A 19,323-nucleotide genomic window follows, 5' to 3' on the forward strand; every position below is an offset into this window, starting at 1 on the left:
CCTGATCCCTATCCTTCACAGGGGTAGACTTAGCCACCGGTAGGGATGGGAAATTCCCATCATATTCATTAAATATATCAAACCGATTAGTCGAATATGATTTTATCACCTCAGTTCTAGAGAGGCGTTTAATGGTCATAATTTTCAAAATATCATCCTCCTCGCGCCATTTGGGACACAATTTCCTATCTCTGCTGGAATGAGATAGACCTCCACACAAAAGACACTTCTTAATGCAATTGCCATCACAAATCTCATTAGAACAATTCAAACATCTTTCTTGGAGCGACAACCTTTAGATGTGTGACCAAGGCGACCACAATTGTGTCATTGTCTGAGTGGGGGATAGTAAATATTAACTTTTATATGTGAAAAATCTAAAATAATGTGCTCCGGAATGTTGACTGAGCGAAAACCAATCTTCACAGAGTACGTTGGCGTTTCCTTACCACTGTCCTTATCCTTCTTAACAAACCTCTTAGCAGACACAATATCAACGTCAGAAGTTGCAGACTCACAAATATAATCTTCCGACAACTCCAAAGGAATTCCATGAATCACCCCATAAGAATAAACAAAGGTATCTGGAATAAAAGCCTTCAAACCAATCTGACTCAAATCCTTACCAACAAATTCATTAGCATTAGCAGCAGAATCAAACTTAATGCGGTAAAAAGTTCTACCTACAGGAGTGATAAGACGAATGCCATTAACTCTTACCTTTCTAATCTTCTGATATAGAAAAAGAGAATTACGAATCTTCTCATTACCAGGGTCAGCATTAGAGGAATCAACCAAAACTAAGAAATCACCCTCATGATCCCCTGGGTAAAAATTTTGTCTAGAATTTATAGTGTCACCCTGAAATACCCCAGATTGTCCATTGGGTACAACCTCAACTTCATTACATACCTCCGGAACTACATCCATTCCAGCGCATCTTGAAGCCGCCATTTTAGATCTCAAATTACTCAAAAACTGAGGTACAGTGTCATCTAAATCCGTCAGGGAAGAACTGAGATCAGATGGAATTGACGAATTTAATGAGGTTACCTTGTTGTCCTTGGCCAAAGGTGCCGAGACATCAGGATTAGAATTTGTCCTCTTCACATTACCACGTGACTTTCTAAAATCAGTAATCAAATTCGATTGAAAGAAATTTTCGAAATCCGGCTGTGATGATGTGTGAGCAACAGGGGACGCAGCGTCGTCCCCCATCCTCGAGATTTTTTTAACACGCAACTAACATATTAATAATCACGTAAAAATTAGAGAAGAAAAAAACACCAATTCAAATCGAAATTACAGATCTTTATTATTTTGTAGGAAAATTCCACAGTAAAAAGTAACTGTAAACACTAACACGCTTTTTTTTATTTTTTTTTAATTCTCTTAAAAGTCAACCGTACGCCACAAGCGAATAGAGAGAAGTGGATTAACGTGTCTCAGGCCACTTGAACAAGAAATTTAGGAAACAAATTTTTTTACGGCTGTTTCGAATCTCCATTTTTAATTTTTTAAAAATTTTGTTAAACAAATTTCAGAATTTTTCGAACATCACATTGGGATTTATTGAGATCAAAATAGGGAATAAAAAGATGAAAAACTTATATCAATACCTTTTACAGTTTTTCCGTACCTGCGATTTAAATTTTGCGATTTTCAAGAAAAACTATTTTTTTGTCCATATTTTGGCGAATTTTTTTACTGTTATACATTTGAAGTAAAATCTATTCATAATATTATAGCCCTGGTAATTTTAAATTAGTCTGAAAGTTTTACTAAAATCGGATAACGCTGACCTTTAAATCGTGAAGGTAAAATTTTTCAATATTTGGAATTTCTAATGAAAATATAGCAAAATGTTATATATTTTGAGCCGATTTTAATGAAACTTGAGGAAAATATAACATAAAGTCCAGAATTTAAAATAACACCACAAAAATGGACATTTACCCTTAGCCGCACTTGTGGTTCAAATGACCCTCAACTTTTAAAATATCGAAAAACACAGCCATTTTGACCCCAAGTGCTCTTAAAGGTTAAAATCCATGCTAGACCCCAATGTATAGTTTCCTCAAGTTTCATTAAAATCGGCCCAAAATATATAACATTTCGCTAACTTTTCATTAGAAATTCCAAATATTGAAAAATTTGACCTTCACGATTTAAAGGTTACCGTTTTCCGATTTTAGTAAAACCTACAGACTATATTTAAAATTACCAGGGCTATAATATTACGAATATATTTTACTTAAAATGTATAACAGTAAAAAAAACTGGGCTCATTCGCCAAAATAGGGACAAAAAAATAGTTTTTCATGAAAATCGCAAAATTTAAGTCGCAGGTACGGAAAAACTGTAAGAGGTATTGATATAAATTTTTCATCTTTTTATTCCCTATTTTGATTTCAATAAATCCCAATGTGATGTTCGAAAAATTCTGAAATTTGTTTAACAAAATTTTTAAAAAATTAAAAATGGAGATTCGAAACAGCCGTAAAAAAAATATTTTTTTTGGCCATACCTGCGAATAGGTTAACGGTATTCTACGAAGATAAAAACTCATACACAAGTAAATACGGATATATTTTAAATAAAAATTAGCTTTTATTTTAATTTTTCTCGAAATATGTTAATTTTTTTCCTAAATTTCTTGTTCAAGTGGCCTGAGACACGTTAATGGTCTGGCGAATTTGTAATAACTTTACCATTTTTTAACCAAATTTTGTCATTTATATCTCATTACAACGATAATTACGTACACATTTCGATTCTTTTGCATTCAATTGCAAAAGTATTTATTTAGTAGCAAAATTTTTACAAAAACTGACAAATTTGCATTTTTCCCGAATTTTGGCGATAATACAGTTTTTGGGTCATTTTGACCCAAAGAATTTCCAAAAAAAATTTTTAATGTAATATTCATTAATATAAATAAATCTACATATTTCTAGAAAACAATGCAGAAAGTTAAAGAGATTTACCTATTTATTCCATATAAATAGTAAAATTTTGCATATATCAGAACTTTGACCTCGATGCGTTTACAACTGTTTTTCCATACAACTGATTGTCACTCTAATGTAGGGTTTTTATCCCGGGAATTCCCGGGAATTTTGCTAATTTTTCACTACCCGATTTTGGTGAAAAAAATAGAGTTCTAACTTGTTTTCTATGTAATTTTTAATTCCCGGGATTCCCGACTAAAAATCTCGGGAATTAAAAATTACATAGAAAACAAGTTAGAACTCTATTTTTTTCACCAAAAAACATTGAAAAGTTTTTTGCTTATATCTCGGCAATAATAGACCGCTTATTATTATTTATTTGGGGTTTTTCGTATTAAATTTTAAAAAGTGAATTCATTATTTATTTCTTATTGAATCATTCCAATCTTCAATTTCTTCTCAAATCTACAGTACAAAAAGGCTTAAGACAATTTTTTCAATTTATTTTGTAAATGATTTGATTTAACAAAAATTTAATCATTAAAAGTTTGAATAAATTCTGTTATTAATTAACTTTAAAATTAATTCAATTTAAACAAGGGCTTTGGAATGAATATAAAAAATTAAATATTAGGAATGGATTTACAGTACAGGTCAAAATAATAGCACCACAGAACCTTAAAGCAATCAACATGGAAAATATTTTTATTTTCATAGTGATTTTAAATAAATATACTATAAGATCGTTAATTAATCTCTATTTCTTCTATGAGTAAAGTTTTCTTTAAGAAAAATTAACTTTTCAATAAATTATATGGTATTTTTGAAAAATACCCAGATTTTTTGCAGTCAAAATAATATCGTAAGAAATTGTCGAAAAAATATAGAATATTTATGTTTTCGATTTAAAAAATCGCAATAATATTATAATTTGAATTAATAAATATCGAAGACAAAAAAATTTATTTTACTTTTCAAATTTTTTTAATTACAGTTTAAAAAATTATGATTTCTGAACATACAATTAGCTTAATTCAGAAAAAAACTATTTATAGATATTTAGAAATGGTTTTAAAAAACATTGCGTTGAAATAAAAATATAAATTTCAGGTTGCGAAACCGCTTATCGCTTTTAATCATAACACTCTTGGCCCACCGTTTCAAAAATCAGGCATTTATGTTCTGCACGGTGGTCAAAAGTGGCGACTGTGTTGCAGTTATTCGCTGACCATTACAAGAACAAAATTTAAATTATTTAAATCCTAGAAAAGTTTTATCAATAACAATATAACATCCTCTATTAAAGGTAAAATTTCCAAAGTCACATTATCATTTTTCAACATTCAAGTACCAAAAAACTTTTTGGTCGAATAATTAAACAAATTATATTGTTTGATATCAGACTTCTATAGAATGCCCTCCGAATCCAATTTCAACTAAAATTTAAGATAATATATTCATCTTTTCTTACAAACACACAGATTTTAAAATTATAATTTGATCGTGGTTTTTCTACTATAACATTCGAAGAATATATTGAATATGTGGAATAAATAATTCAATATTATATGATCAAATGCTTGATAAAATCATACTCAGATATAAATCAAAGAAATTATGACCCTAGGAATGATCTATGGAATGATATATTGATATAAATTTGGGTTTCAAGCTAAAAGGTCAATATCGTGGCACAGGATGCGATATCCCCAAACATAATTTCATTAAAACTAGATGGCCAAGAGCCATCAAAACGGTAAAAGGAAACCAAAAATATTTAAGAATTTATTTTGGGGAATGAAAAAATATATTTGGCATACAAGTTGGATACAAAATTTTAAAAATTTTAGAATCTTTATGGGTAGGAGGTGGTCGGTCTCTTTTTTGCCAAAAAATACGAAAACAAAAGTCAGCAATATTTTACTTTTAATAATAACGTGTTAAGAACGTTACAAACCATAATAATTGTTACTAAATTAAATTTTGTCCTGGTTAATTTTTGTTTATTTAAATCGATTTCTATCTTAGTGCTATTTTTTGACTGATGAATTTCGTAGGTAGTTATATATTATGTTGTTTTTCTTTAAAATTTGCTTCTAATTTTCAAAATTATTTTTAATGTTTGAAAGTTTATTGAATTAAGCACAAATTAATACAAAAACAACAAAAATTAATTTAACAGTTTTTACGTAATATTTTAATATAACAATATGAATGTCGTGGTGCTAGTATTTTGACCGCAGCTGTATGGAATGAAAGGCTGACATTCTTTAATTACGGATTAAGATTTTAGTGAATTAAGCTCAAATTTTATTAATTCGAAGCTCTGATATTTAATTATTATGACAGTAAGTTTTTATATGGAATTTGGCCATAATATTCCTAATTTACAGTATCATTATATATTTCGGGAATAGCCGGGTACCCGGGAATGAATAGAAAAAAAATCCCGATTCCCGGGAATCAAAAAAGGTCGGGAAATTAAAAACCCTACTCTAATGTCCATACATGACAGTTTGTTCATAATGAGAGAAAGGTATGAGTATACCTGTTGGTAATATTCATGTATGGTACTGTTTCCCTGTACTAAAGTACTCATTTGGTACTCCAGTGTTTTCAGATCTCTTTTGTCAGCATAATGTAATGCTAAACATTTTGAGATACAATCCCAATTTAAGGGTGTGTTATAGGATTCTAGTGCGGCATCGGCACTGCCTGTAATCTTGTTCCTAATTGTGCTCAAAATCGCAAAATATTTCTGAGTGCCTTTGGCTGAATCATACAATTTGAGAATTCTATCAACACTTTTTTTCCAAGAGCTGAATTCACTACAACTGCCAGAGAATTCCTTTAGACATTTCACAACATCTGGAACTTTGTCCAAGTCCGCCAAGTTATTCCTATATCTGTCTTCTATTGTCTGGTCTTCAAATCCTATGTTCGAGTTAGGGTCTATGAAGTTGTTTATTGCTACTTGGCACTGTTGTGCGCAAATTCGCGATTGTCTCTTCTAAATTGTCAATACGGTTATCTACGCCTGCTTCTTGTAAATTTGGTATGTTCAAAACCGGGGGTCTGACTAAATTGCTTGGATTAGACATTTTTATTTGCTAGTTATTTCTGAGAGATAATAATAGGATCAAACTTTTTATTGACACTTATTGGAGGGTCCCGTATGAATCGCAATAGTTTTCTTTCTTTTTGATTAAGTCTAGGTAATATCTTTAAAAATTTTCAACTTTTCACATAACACTTAAATGTTTCACTTTCACTAATGTTTTCTCTTATTTTATAATTTCTGTTGGAGGGTCCCGTGGGAATCGCAACAGTTTTATTATTTATTTTCTTAAATATAGGATATTAAATATTATTGTTCTTACATTAATAATATAACAGCTTTCATAGCAAAGCTTGGAGTCCGACCAGATCCTTTTTTTTTTCAACCAGTTTATAGTTAATTAAAATATTGGTTATTAATAATCGGTTTATACTATTTTTTTTTTCCATTAAAAAATGCCTCTTACTGTACATTTTTATATTTTGATTTTAAATGAACTATTTTATAATATAATAATAACACTTTTATTAATATTATTACAAACTTTCAATAGTTAATTTGTGTTATTCTCTGTTTTTGATATTTTTATTAAAATTTAGCACTTTTTACCTCAAAGACCTTGTTTGCTTTGATTTACAAGTGACATTTCACGTCATGACATGCTTCTTTTGTTTTCTTATTTTTTTACATTGTCTTATTTTGCTTTTATTTATTTCTTATGTGTGCTTTTTTTGATATCTTGCAGTATGTTTGGTTGATATCTGCATGAGATTTAAACCAATTTATAGTCATTTTCAAACTAGTTAATTTATAGTTAGTGTTTTTTACCAACTGACTATTTTATGTACTACAGGGACATGTATGTAATTTAAAGGTTTGTGTGTAAGTTAATGCTTGTGTTATCCGGTCAGAGAAGCAAGCCGTATCGGCGCGGCTGATGGCTAGCCGCTCAGCTGATTTTTTTCAACAAGCCACGCCGCCGCCGAATTACTCGGCTGGTTGGCGGCTCAATTGCTAGCCGATTTTAATTTTTTTCTATCGTATTTTATTTAATATTACATTACAAATTTATTATTCAATTAATTTTTGGTTCTTTTTTAATATCAGTGAAAACTAACGAAAATCGGTATTTAATTGAATTAGCGTCAGTGTTACCATATATATGCATTTATCTTGTTTTTACTATTAAGATATACATATAAAATCTGAACACATCTATTATTGTCAGGAACCGTAACAGTTATTTATTACTTTTTTCATAAAAGTCATATTTTTTCCAAAAGAAATACATTTTTTTTGATTTATTTGTTTTGTAATTAATTTTTAATAAATAAAAATATTTGGATATTTATAAAAAAAAAACTAGCTGTCCCGGCAAACGTTGTTCTACCATAGCTCACACAAAGTTTGAAGACTCCCACTATAATAGTACTCCAGATATGCATTAATAAATTTTTACTTTGTATGGGAGGTGCCATGCCCATTGTTCCTATATAGGTCAATTGTGAATCTAAACCATCCAGGGACACACTCAAATACACACAACAAATTTCACCGAAATCGGCCCAGCCGTTAAGGAGGAGTTCAGTTACTAACACACGTACAGAAGAATTATATATATAAAGATAAGAACACTGTTGAGACAAATTGACATGAAAATATCTTATAATTTGCTTAAAAGGCTAATTTTATAAGATTTGAAATCGGCTAAGCTGAATTTTTTTCAGCCGGTAGAAAATCGGTTAGAGTCGGCTAGCCGCCGCCGCCGCCGAAAATTGTTGCTCATACGCCGCCGCCGAAATGTTTGAATCGGCTTGCTTCTCTGTAGCCGGTATATAAGAAAAATCACGTTTTTTGCAAATATTGGCCCATAATCATAGTCATAGAATTAAACTCGACTTTACTTAAGTGTGGACTTTAGGTCTATCATAGACAAGTTAAAGTATACTTCTGACGCTGAAGTCGACTCTAAATATAAAACTAGGTGAAGTTGTTTTTAACTCGTTTAACAACAGCATCAGCTGTTCTTCGCCGAGGAAAAAAGTTCGTCACAAAGTAAAAAATGTTTAAAGGTACGGTCAGACACAGCTAATATTTGACGTTTATCGTCAAATATTTCATTGCCTGAATCTGACCACAAATAAAATTTAGAGCAAACAACAAAACAGATGATTTTAGTCAAACAAAAGTATTTGTCGGCACACAAAATATTTTCTTAATGTGAACAAAGTGTGACCACTAGCTATATAAATACCTAAAAAATATATAATTTGATCTTGCAAATATGTTTAAGGTTAAAGCACTTATTTGGAATTCTAAAGTTTTAATGAATTTTTGTTATCATATAGTGAATTTAATTTTTCACTTTTTGTTTGACCAAACTGCTACGAAAAAGAATCAGTAAATTTATTTTCCGTGTGGTCACACTATATCAAATACTTTCATGAAATAATTGTTTGATCAAAAAGAGAAAAACAGAAAATTATTTGCTCAGTATGGCGGAAAAATAAGAGGAGTTTATTTAAATATTTTTGGTACTAAATTAAAGACACAAATTCACTATTTTTATACCCTTCAGCTTCGTGAGAAGGGTATATATAAGTTTGTCATTCCGTTTGTAATTTCTACATTTTTCATTTCCGACCCTATAAAGTATATATATTCTGGATCCTTATAGATAGCGGAGTCGATTAAGCCATGTCCGTCTGTCTGTCTGTCTGTCTGTCTGTCTGTCTGTCCGTCTGTCTGTCTGTCTGTCTGTTGAAATCAATTTTCTGAAGGCCCCAGATATCTCCAGGATCCAAATCTTCAACAATTCTGTCAGACATACTTTCGAGAATTTTGCTATTTAAAATCAGCAAAATCCGTCCATAAATAACGGAGATATGAGCAAAAATCCGAGACAACCTCTGAAAATTTCATCAAAAAACACAATGTATTGCATGCTTTGACAAAAAAACAACAAAACGTATGTTTGGATGTGCAAGTTTTGTGTATTTTGTTTTTTTTTTGTGTTTTGTTTCTTTTGGCATTGTTGTTGTTTTTTATATAACTAAACGTTAGTTTGGTTGTGTGTTGGTTTTTTTTACAAAAAAGCAACAAAACGTATGCTTGGTTGAGCATGCTTTGCGTATTTTGTTTTTTTGTGTGTTTTGTTTCTTTTGGCGTTGTTGTTGTTTTTTATACAACTAAACGTTTGTTTGGTTGTGTGTTGGTTTTTTTGACAAAAAAGCAACAAATCGTATGTTTGGACAAAAAAGCAACAAATCCTGTGTGTTTTGTTTCTTTTGGCGTTGTTTTTTATACAATTAAACGTATGTTTGGGCGTGTGTTGGTTTCATTGGCTTGCGTATTTTGTTTTTTCTTTTGGTGTTTTGTTTCGTTTGGCGTTGTTGTTGTTTTTTATGTTCTTGATAAATTTAGGATGCTGTACGCTGAAAGTGGGCAATGTACATACATATATACTAATTATAAAAAATAATAATGCATCCACAACAAAGGTGAAGGGTATATAAGATTCGGCATAGCCGAATATAGCACTCTTACTTGTTTAACATAAATATATGTTCAATATTTCTTTAATATTTTTTATTTAAATTATTTTCACTAAATAATTGCATCAATAAATGAAGTCTTCTTCTTCACATAAAAGTCATTCAGCATAGGATGAAATACTGGGAGAAAAACTAATTGAAGACATGAAGTCTATGTTGCGATTTTTGCAATTTTATGCGATTTATATTTTTATACGTTTAACATAGTCTAATGTTTGATTATTTTTTTATTTATAAGCTAGGTACTCTGTTCAAAATTTCGTGCGAAATGCTGTCAAACTACATATAAAATATTTGGAATGAAATATATGCGAAAAAATTTTCGCAAAGGCAGTACTCTGTTTTTATTGAGGAAAACATGTGAAATACATCTGGCAACCTTATTTTTCCACACGAAATAACATAAACAGCACGAACAGCTAGCTGTCAAACAGCATATAAAATTTTTCGCATGAAAAAACCATAGTTTTTCGCAAATATGAACAGAGTACTAGGCAAGGCGAATTTGTACAAGGTGGAGTCAGTCAAACAGCTGATAATTTTTTTTCGCTTTTTGGTTCTAACAACTGTCAAAGCTTGTTTTTATATTTAAATATCTACATATTCTAAGCTTATTAACAAAATATGTATTGTTTACATAAATAAGTAAAGCCCTCACTATTCAATTATCTACACTATATTAAGTTTAAATACTTATTTGTTTAATTTGTAATTTTGGTTTTTTGACATTTGTTAAGACCAATTGTTGTTTTTGTAGTACTGACACCCCCTTGTATGAATTCGCCTTGGTACTAGGCTATACATGAAGTTTGTCTATTTTCAAAATTTAAAATTGCTCTTATGTACATGTGGAATATTAACTGAAATTTTATACAGATTGAATTTAAAATCAAAGAAAATTTTTATACATACATAAATAGTATGAATTGATTGTAATTAAAAAATAATTCTTAAACAGTATGATCTGTTTAATTTTTTTTTTACTGCAGAAGAAGAATATGTCTAATAGAATTTTTTCACTTTTCTGATTTTGGTATCATACAAAAAGTGTTTATTATAAATTTTAAGATAATGCGATTGAATTGGAATTAATTAAAAATTTATGTAAAAAAGGTAAACATTTCCGTAAAATTTAACAATATTTGTGAACATGTTCTTATTCTGAATGAAAACAGTTTGGAAAAAGTCGTGTTCGATTAATAATATGTATTAAAAAACCAATAAGCATTTTTACTGGAATTCAAGTTGATAGCAAGTGTAGTTCAAGCCTTGAATTATAGTCAAGCAATTGAATTACACTTTATTTCAATAGCATTCTCAAGTAAAAAGGAAACATAAATTCAAGCCATATGTTTTTTGTTTGAAAAATATTTAATATTTCAAATATTTTTCAAGTATAAAACATAATTACATTTCCATTCAATTTCAATTATGAATTGTGCTAGTAATATAATTTAATAAATAAACATTTAATAATTATATTATTAAATTGTTCATGCTTGTGTTCTTTTCGCGATTTGTTTTCATTATTTAGCGATTTTTAATTTAAGATATAGCAACACTACTTTTGCGATAACACATGATGCAACAGCTGTTATTTAACGCTGTTTGATCTTGCAAATGAATTGCAAGATCAAATAAAAAAATACCCAAAATGCAGGAAAATATTTGCTGTTTAGTGGTCACATTACAAGAATGTTTTCATATTGGCCATGAATGAAATAAACAAGATTGCGCCATCGACAATTCCGTTATTTTAGTGTACTCTTTTTTCGTGACGTCAACAGTGCCCCTTTTCTTATGTTTTGAATGTAAAATACTTACTTTTTATATGAAATTTCGAACCAAATAGTGAAAAATAAATAAAAAAATTAATTAAATATTAAAATGTGGTGTGCAGTAAAAAATTGCAATAATAATTATAACTAGGATCGCCCGGTAGCCGAAATTCGACCACTTTTAAACGCTTTTTACCAGTTTTATGAAAATAATTTTTTAAAAAATGATGTTCTGCAAATCTAGAGAAAATAACCTTTTAAACCATATATGTTTCATCAATATTGGTGGACAATAACATACTTAAAAGTGTACCACAAAAAATCGTGAGAGAGATAATAATAAAAAATCAAAATCGTGAACTAAAATATAGCAAAAATATTACAAATTAATAAAGTAAAATATGTCTAATAACATAAAACCTAAAATATATTTTATTTTATTAAACATAAATAACTTTTAAACATAATTATTGACCTTTCCATTCTAAATCACATACAATTTTCATATTGTTACGAAATTGTACTTGAATTCAAATATAACGATTTTAACGGCTAATTTAAAAGTAGCATAATGCTTTCAAGTAACAGTGCTGTAAAACTGTAACATATCTGTGGGCATTGTTAAATAAAAGCTTTCAGTTGATTTGATTGTAAGTTGGCAACGCTGTATTCGAGTTCGAATAATCAGTTAAAGAACATTGTAGAAAGTACACCACAGATGGCGTATGATCTAGAATATTCGAACTTTGACAGTTAAAGAGCTTTCTAGATGGTAATGCAGTGTTATAAATAGTGGCAGAGGTTGCAGTCGTTAGTGAGTTGATCAGAGACGCTTTTCGAATAAACATCATCTAAGTGCCTTAAAGTGTGTTGTGTTTTTTTCAAGTAAATTCGTGTACAGTATAAATTGTGTCTCTAATTCTGAGAATTTATAAACGTGTATAAAAAAACATTGAGTGGCTATTTAATTCTGTTGTTGTTGTACATTTTAAAGAAATAAAGAGTTGTTACAATTTTCAAACTACTAAACGGCTTTTATTTGCAATCAAAAGTATCCGGTTTATTTAAAGGAAATAAACCAGCGTTTTGAAAAGGTTAAAACGTAACAATATATTACAATCAGTTTAGGGCACTGTTGACTTCACTGAGCTTAAGAGAATTTTTTTAAGAGAGCCATGTCGCCATCTGTGTTTATTTCTTTATGCATATTGGGAAATAAATTTGTTTGACCAAATTCAGCTGTTTTCTTGTTTGCAGTGCAAAAAAAAGATCTGTTCAAACTAGAAACATAAAATATTTGACGCTTAAATAAAAGTACTGAAATTTCATAATTCTTTCAAATGTAATGCAAAATCTGGTAATATTTTACTTTCTAGAAATGTCTTTTTTATTGATGCAAGAAATTAAAATTGTTTTGCAGCTTTATTTAATAATTATTTAGAACAAATATTACCATAAATGTGACCACAAGACAAATATATTTTCCCCTTTGTGTGTTTGATAGTATTTCGGTGTAATTTGATTAAACAAATATGCCAAATAAATGTGTACAGTGTGAACACAAAATCAACCCATGAATTATTTGATGTAGTTTTGATCAAACACATGAAACATCTTGTGTCAAATAATTTGCGTAGTCTGACCCTACCTTAAGTTACAAGATATTGGTAGAGATTTTGCAATTATTGAACAGTTATCAATAAAATTAGTACCAACATATCGTAATTATGATATTAATCTTATCTTTTCCACTTTTCCACAACAAACAACTTTCTTTCTTTAGATGTCCCGGTTACTTTTATTGTTTACGTTTTTTGGATTTTTTTTTAATTTTGTATGTCAGCTGTTGCCACTTGTCTGTTTTTTGTTGTATATTGTATGAAAACATTTTCTACATTTGCGGTGGCACCCAGTTAAAGTCGGTTCCATTTAAAACATATTTTAATTTTGACTATGGTTGCAAATTAATAAAAAGCAGGCTTTTAAAAAGAACCGACTTTAGTGTTTGACTATGATTGTGGGCCATTGTAATTTGTAAAAGTACAAATATAGACGAATATATTTTATTATTTTTTTTTATTTTTTTTTTATTTATTAATAGATATATACATGTATAATGTTATTCTACAAATTAATTCCTTTTTCTGATATATAATAACAATATAATATCTATATTTGGCAGAACATAATTGTTGTATGCCAGATTGGCAGTTAACTATTTTTGTATTGATGAAAATAAAATTAATTCATTTATGATTATTTTAACATAAGTATACATATTGATAGATTAAGAATTAAATTCATTCAATATGAGTTTTCTATAATTCAAGCAGAAATCTAAATATTTATACAGATTGAGAAAATTAAAGCCATTTAAAATGTTAAGAACTTCGTTTAAACTTAGTTGAGCCTGACCAAAATATTTGAATCTAAGGTTGTTGTAAATAGGACAGACTCCTATAACATGGTAAGTGTTTTCTGTTGTATCCAAGTTGCATATTGAACATATAGCAGTTGAATTGTTTCTAAAAGACCGGGCATTCAAATCAAGTAATCCTCCTCTCGCCTTCACTATTATACTGGTAATACGTGATGAGTAATTAGCGACGAGGAATGGGATGTCGATGTAATTTAATTCGGAGTAAAGATCATGATGTTGTGAGGTTGTTGCCTTTAACATATTGTTTTGTTGTTCTTTTGTTATTAATATATTATTAATATATTTTATTAAATTATGTTAATTACTGGTACAATAACTTCATAAAACTATATTTTTTCTTTGTAAACGATTAATTGACACTGAAATATTATTTTCAATCACGAGCCACTATTTTAGAGCTTATTACAACATGGCGTTGCCAGATTTTTTTATTATTTAATATTACCAGTATTTACATATACTATGAGGCAAATGAAGAATTTAAAATACGACTCCAATACACATATAAAAATATAATCCAAATAAATCAAATTGAAGTATTATCCAAATAATTATTGACTATAGTATTGTCGAATTGAAAAAATCAGTAATTCTTCAAACCTTATCAACAGAGAGTATTTGTGGATAATTTTAACCCGCTAACTATTTTGTTTGTGTTCAATCGTGTTTTACACAGAAATTTTTTGTTATAAAATAAAACAAAACTTTTATATTTTATTTTAAATATTAATATAGGGAGGAAACAAAAATTGTGGAGTTTCAATTGTAAATAACTTTTAAATTGTCTTACCAATTTTTACACGATTGGTCTCATAGTAATGGCAATGTACGCTTTCCTAAAAATCCTATGAACAACTATGAACAAGCATATGTGCTTAATACAAATGTGGATTTTCTCACTGTTATAAAGTTCAGAATACGGGTATAAATATGAAATATCTTTTGTGTCAAATTTATTTAAATTCAATGCATTAATAAATTAAAATAAATGTTATATTGTTACTTAAATATATTAACGAAATAAATAGTTTTTATTGCTGAATTTGCTTTTTTTACGTTTAACTAAAATCTCCAAAAATCCCGGAATTTACATTTCTAAAATCCCGAATCCCGGGATTTGTAAAAACCAGTCCCGTTTGGCATCCCTAATTCAGACCGTTTAAAAATACCAATTGCTCACGGCCACTCAAATAAAGGCCTAATTAGTTTGTACGTTCCGTTCCGAATCAGCAGTTTTGTTTTTAGCATAGGGAAATTTGTGTATGTCGTTAGTTTTTCTGTAACGTTGCCGTTCTGTTGCGGATGAATCTGTTGAAAACTGAATTTTGTCCGCAACGTTAAGTGACAGCTAAAACAGCTGATATTATATACACACATAAATGCTAACAATATGAAAGCAATGATGCCAACATTTTTGAAAGGATATATATTTATTATTAACAAAAGAATAAAAAATATATTTTCAAAAAACATTGAAATTTAATAAAATAAATCAAGGACTTAATAGTTATAACTTTTATTCGATAAAAATTGCGAATAATTATTAATAATAAATTATTATTTCATTTATTAAGAATAATTATTATTTCCAATTCTTATTTTTAAAAATTATTATAATTATTACTATTCGATAGATATATTATTAATTATTTTTAATAGTTATGAATAAGAAATAACATAAATGTTATAACTCATTTTATATAATAAAGTTTAGTCACACAGTTTTTTTAATAAATGATGTTTTATTGCAGTTAAGTGGTTTAAATTGAAACAAAACATAAAAACATTGCTCTATTTAAAAAGAAATAACACTTGTTTACTTTAAAATTATTGTTAAAATCTATAATAAAAAGGGAACACCAAAATTACAACTGCTATCGCAACGAAATATGATATCAATGTTTTATGCACTTGAAAATTGCTTATACATAAATATTAAAAAACTTTATATTGTCCCGTTACTTTAGTTTTATTGCAAATGCAAAGCCTATTATATGATCAATGAATACAAATCAGGTTATTCACCTAATGTATCCATCCACATGCATAATCTGCAAAAATAAAACAATTAATATCAAGAAAATATTCAAAATAATTATTATCGTAAATAAAAATAATAAAATTTTTTACTAATAGTTATCTGTAAGAGAAATAAATATTTATTGATCATAATAGTTATGAGCCAATGTAAAAATATATTAATTGGATATAATAATTATGTTTAATAAATATTTATTTTCATTACACATAATAATTAAAACCAATTTTTATAAAATATTTCTTAAAATGGTAAATTTTTTGGTATCTGAAAAATGAACATAATTATTATTTAGGGTCCTTGAAATAAATATAAACTTCTTCTAATGTATGTAAAAAAATTAGGTTAAATTAAATCATTAACAAACAATATATGTATATATTTATAAAAATGTTCACAATAACATGTTGACGGTCTAATACAAAAAACACTAAATCACCAAGTTGGTTTTTTGGTTATTATTTTAAAAACAGCTGATACGATCTTACGGAAAAACTAACTACAATATAACAGCATTCAGAACGGCACAGAACAGAAACGTTACAGAACGCAAAGACTAATGGAGCCTTAAGACTTATTATTAAATTAAACAACAAGCAGATGCAGAGAAACCAAACTTGATATTTAGTTTTGTAATCAAACACAAATGATCAATCAGATATTACCCTCATTTAAATATTTGCGAATGGAATCAGTAAAATCAGTTAAGAGAAAGCTAGTATTTCGGCAGCGGCAAAAACCATATTGACATTCATTAAACATACCTCTAGAATCAATCCACTTTGTTATTTGCTCCTTAATAACTATTTCAACAATAATTGGCCGCATGTTATTTATAGATAGTTTGCGTCCACTTTTTGGAATTGGAATAACACGCGATATTTTCCAATTTTTAGCATATTTTGAAGAAGTTAAAACACAAGAGGTTTAGCAAATGCCTACTAATAAAAGGATAAACTTTCTTTAGTAATTTTTAAAAAGTTTAGCAAATGCCTACTAATAAAAGGATAAACTATCTTTAGTAATTTAACAGAAACACCATCAATTCCAGCCGATGTAGATTTTATTTTAAACAAAGCTATAGAAAGTTCAGTTTCAGTTATATTAGAAAAGGAAAATTAGTCAGTCAAATTAGTAAAAGATGCGAAATTGGGTTCCTCATCAATACAGCTTAATTGACTACCGATAAATTCACTGTTCATTTACTTCATTAACGTCAACATCCGAATTAACATTCTGTAACACCAGAGTTTCACAAATTGTTCCACATCTTTTTGGGATCACTTGATCTAAAAATTTTTTGATTATACGTTCTTTTAAATTTTTTAAATATCACACAAAAAAAAGTTTAAAGGCTAATCCAAAAACACAAGATATCATATGTTCAATAATGTGACTCTACTCAACTGAAATAGATTTTTGATAAGAGACCTTAATGATACAGAAAGTATTTTAAGGTTTGAGGGACCGCTCGCGAAATGCTAACCGAACAATATAAAAAATGTTTAAATTATACAAATAATAAATAATATCAATATCTTTAAAACTAGAACTGGTAGGGAAAATCCTAATTTGTTTGGGATGTGTTATATTTTTGTCCCTAATAAATGAATTAATCTAATTTATTCTAAGCATGTTCAAACGATATCTATGTAAGATTATATAAATGCTGTAATATTATAAATTTACACATTACTATTTTTAGTTTTAAAAGTAATATATACTTATTCTAATTTTTTACGGTAAACAATTACAATATTAATACATTTTTGCTTTTTTAGGATGTTGAAGAGAAGGTAAGGAAGTACTTTCCTTCACCAATTGACTGTTGGGCTCTTACTGAAGCAAAAGAAACAGCATTTTCTAAAAAACGGAAGTCTGTTTTACCTACAGAACGAGTACATACCATGCTACAAAAGGTAAGCTTAACAACGCAAAATTATAATATGAATCTTTAAAGTGAGTGAGAAATCCATTTCTCATTCAATTTCAGTGAATTCATCATGAAAAATATTAAAAATAGAGAATTTAGAACGATAAAATCTAAAAGTTTTAGTTTGTTTGTCTAGCCGATGTTAGTTGCTAGATCTAATAACTCAAAATTTTAAAAAATTTTCTTTTTGCAAGAAATCAACTAACAACATTCCCATTTGAGACCATTTTCGTTTTAATGTAGTGACAACATTTATATAAACAAAAAAGTATTATTTAGAGTTAATACAAAAGTTGAAATAGAGATACATCGTATACATATTTTCATAAAAAAGGTATTATTTTGATTTGAATAATCAAGTTGTTTTATTTAAACTTGGTTGTATTTTTATTGAAATAATTGGTCAATTCACAAGGACTCTTATCAGTCATATTGTCATAATGTCCTAATATATCAAGACTCGGCTGCTCGACTTAACCGACTCTTAGGCATTCGGCGCAGGTCTCTGCTGGTTGGTTACCATAACACAATAAACATAGCATACAGAGTAGTATTATTTTAGGACATTTTTAGCTTGAAAAACAATAAAAACCATTGTGAAATATTAGGACATTATGACAATATGACATGATAAGAGACCTTGTGAATTGACCAAATATAACAATTGTTAGAAAGACAAGTTTACGCAGAAGATTATTTATTTCAAATGTAAAAAAATGTTATCTAATTCAGCAATTTATAATTGAAATAAATACAGATTGACTTTTTTGTCGATATTAGTGTTTATATATGTTAAAGTATTTTTGTGTTGTGGGACTTATATGGCAGCTATGGCCTATTATGATTCGATTGACATAAAATATGTTAACGTGATGTATTATGTATTTTAATTGAATTTCACCTTTACAAGAGTTTTATGGATATTATAGTTATTATCGCAAGTGGAGCTGTGGCCAATTATTGACCGATATTCACAAAATTCAGTAGTATGATTTTTGGATACAAATTACTGATCTGTTTATTATTTTGGTTCAGTATATGGCAGCTATGACCTATTATCGCCGTATAATATTGTAACGTAATTTCTAAGTATTTGAGGGCTATTTTGGTAGAATTCCATTTAAACAACAATAGTGGAGCTTTGACGACTTATGTACTTATATAAAACTTGTTGACCGGTTTTAAATTTTTGTTCAGTACAGATTTTTTTGGGATATTTATGTTTTCCGGAAGTGGTTCTTATTTTTTTTTGTTTTTAATAAAAACAGCTGATGGCAAATCAGCTGACAAAAAGCCACCGTATCCCACACGTAGGAAAAAAAACATTGGGGAAAACGTTGGGCATTAAAAAATGCCTACTTCCTCTAGTATTACACTGTTTGTGACTAACGGTTGATTATTTCCTAAAACTTAAATCAATACGCAAAAAGCTAGCGTATACCACACGAGTAGGGTTTTTAATTTCCCGACCTTTTTTTGATTCCCTGGAATCGGTAACATTTGTCTCTGCATTCCCGGGTACCCGGCTATTCGCGAAATATATAATAATACTGTAAACTATGAATATTATA

At 28.7% G+C, this 19,323-nt stretch overlaps 1 protein-coding gene across 3 annotated transcripts in view; it reads left to right on the top strand.

The window, feature by feature from the left end:
• Positions 1 to 19,323, top strand: part of Sos (Son of sevenless) — a 119,303-nt gene that overhangs the window by 24,438 nt on the left and 75,542 nt on the right. For all 3 annotated transcript variants that reach the window (XM_065502144.1, XM_065502141.1, XM_065502143.1), the window contains one exon: positions 17,601 to 17,738. In XM_065502144.1, coding sequence (XP_065358216.1) covers positions 17,601 to 17,738 — 138 coding nt within the window. The remainder of the gene's footprint in view (positions 1 to 17,600; positions 17,739 to 19,323) is intronic.

Source organism: Calliphora vicina, chromosome 2, assembly GCF_958450345.1.
Source record: "Calliphora vicina chromosome 2, idCalVici1.1, whole genome shotgun sequence".
Classification (NCBI taxonomy): Eukaryota; Metazoa; Arthropoda; class Insecta; order Diptera; family Calliphoridae; genus Calliphora; species Calliphora vicina.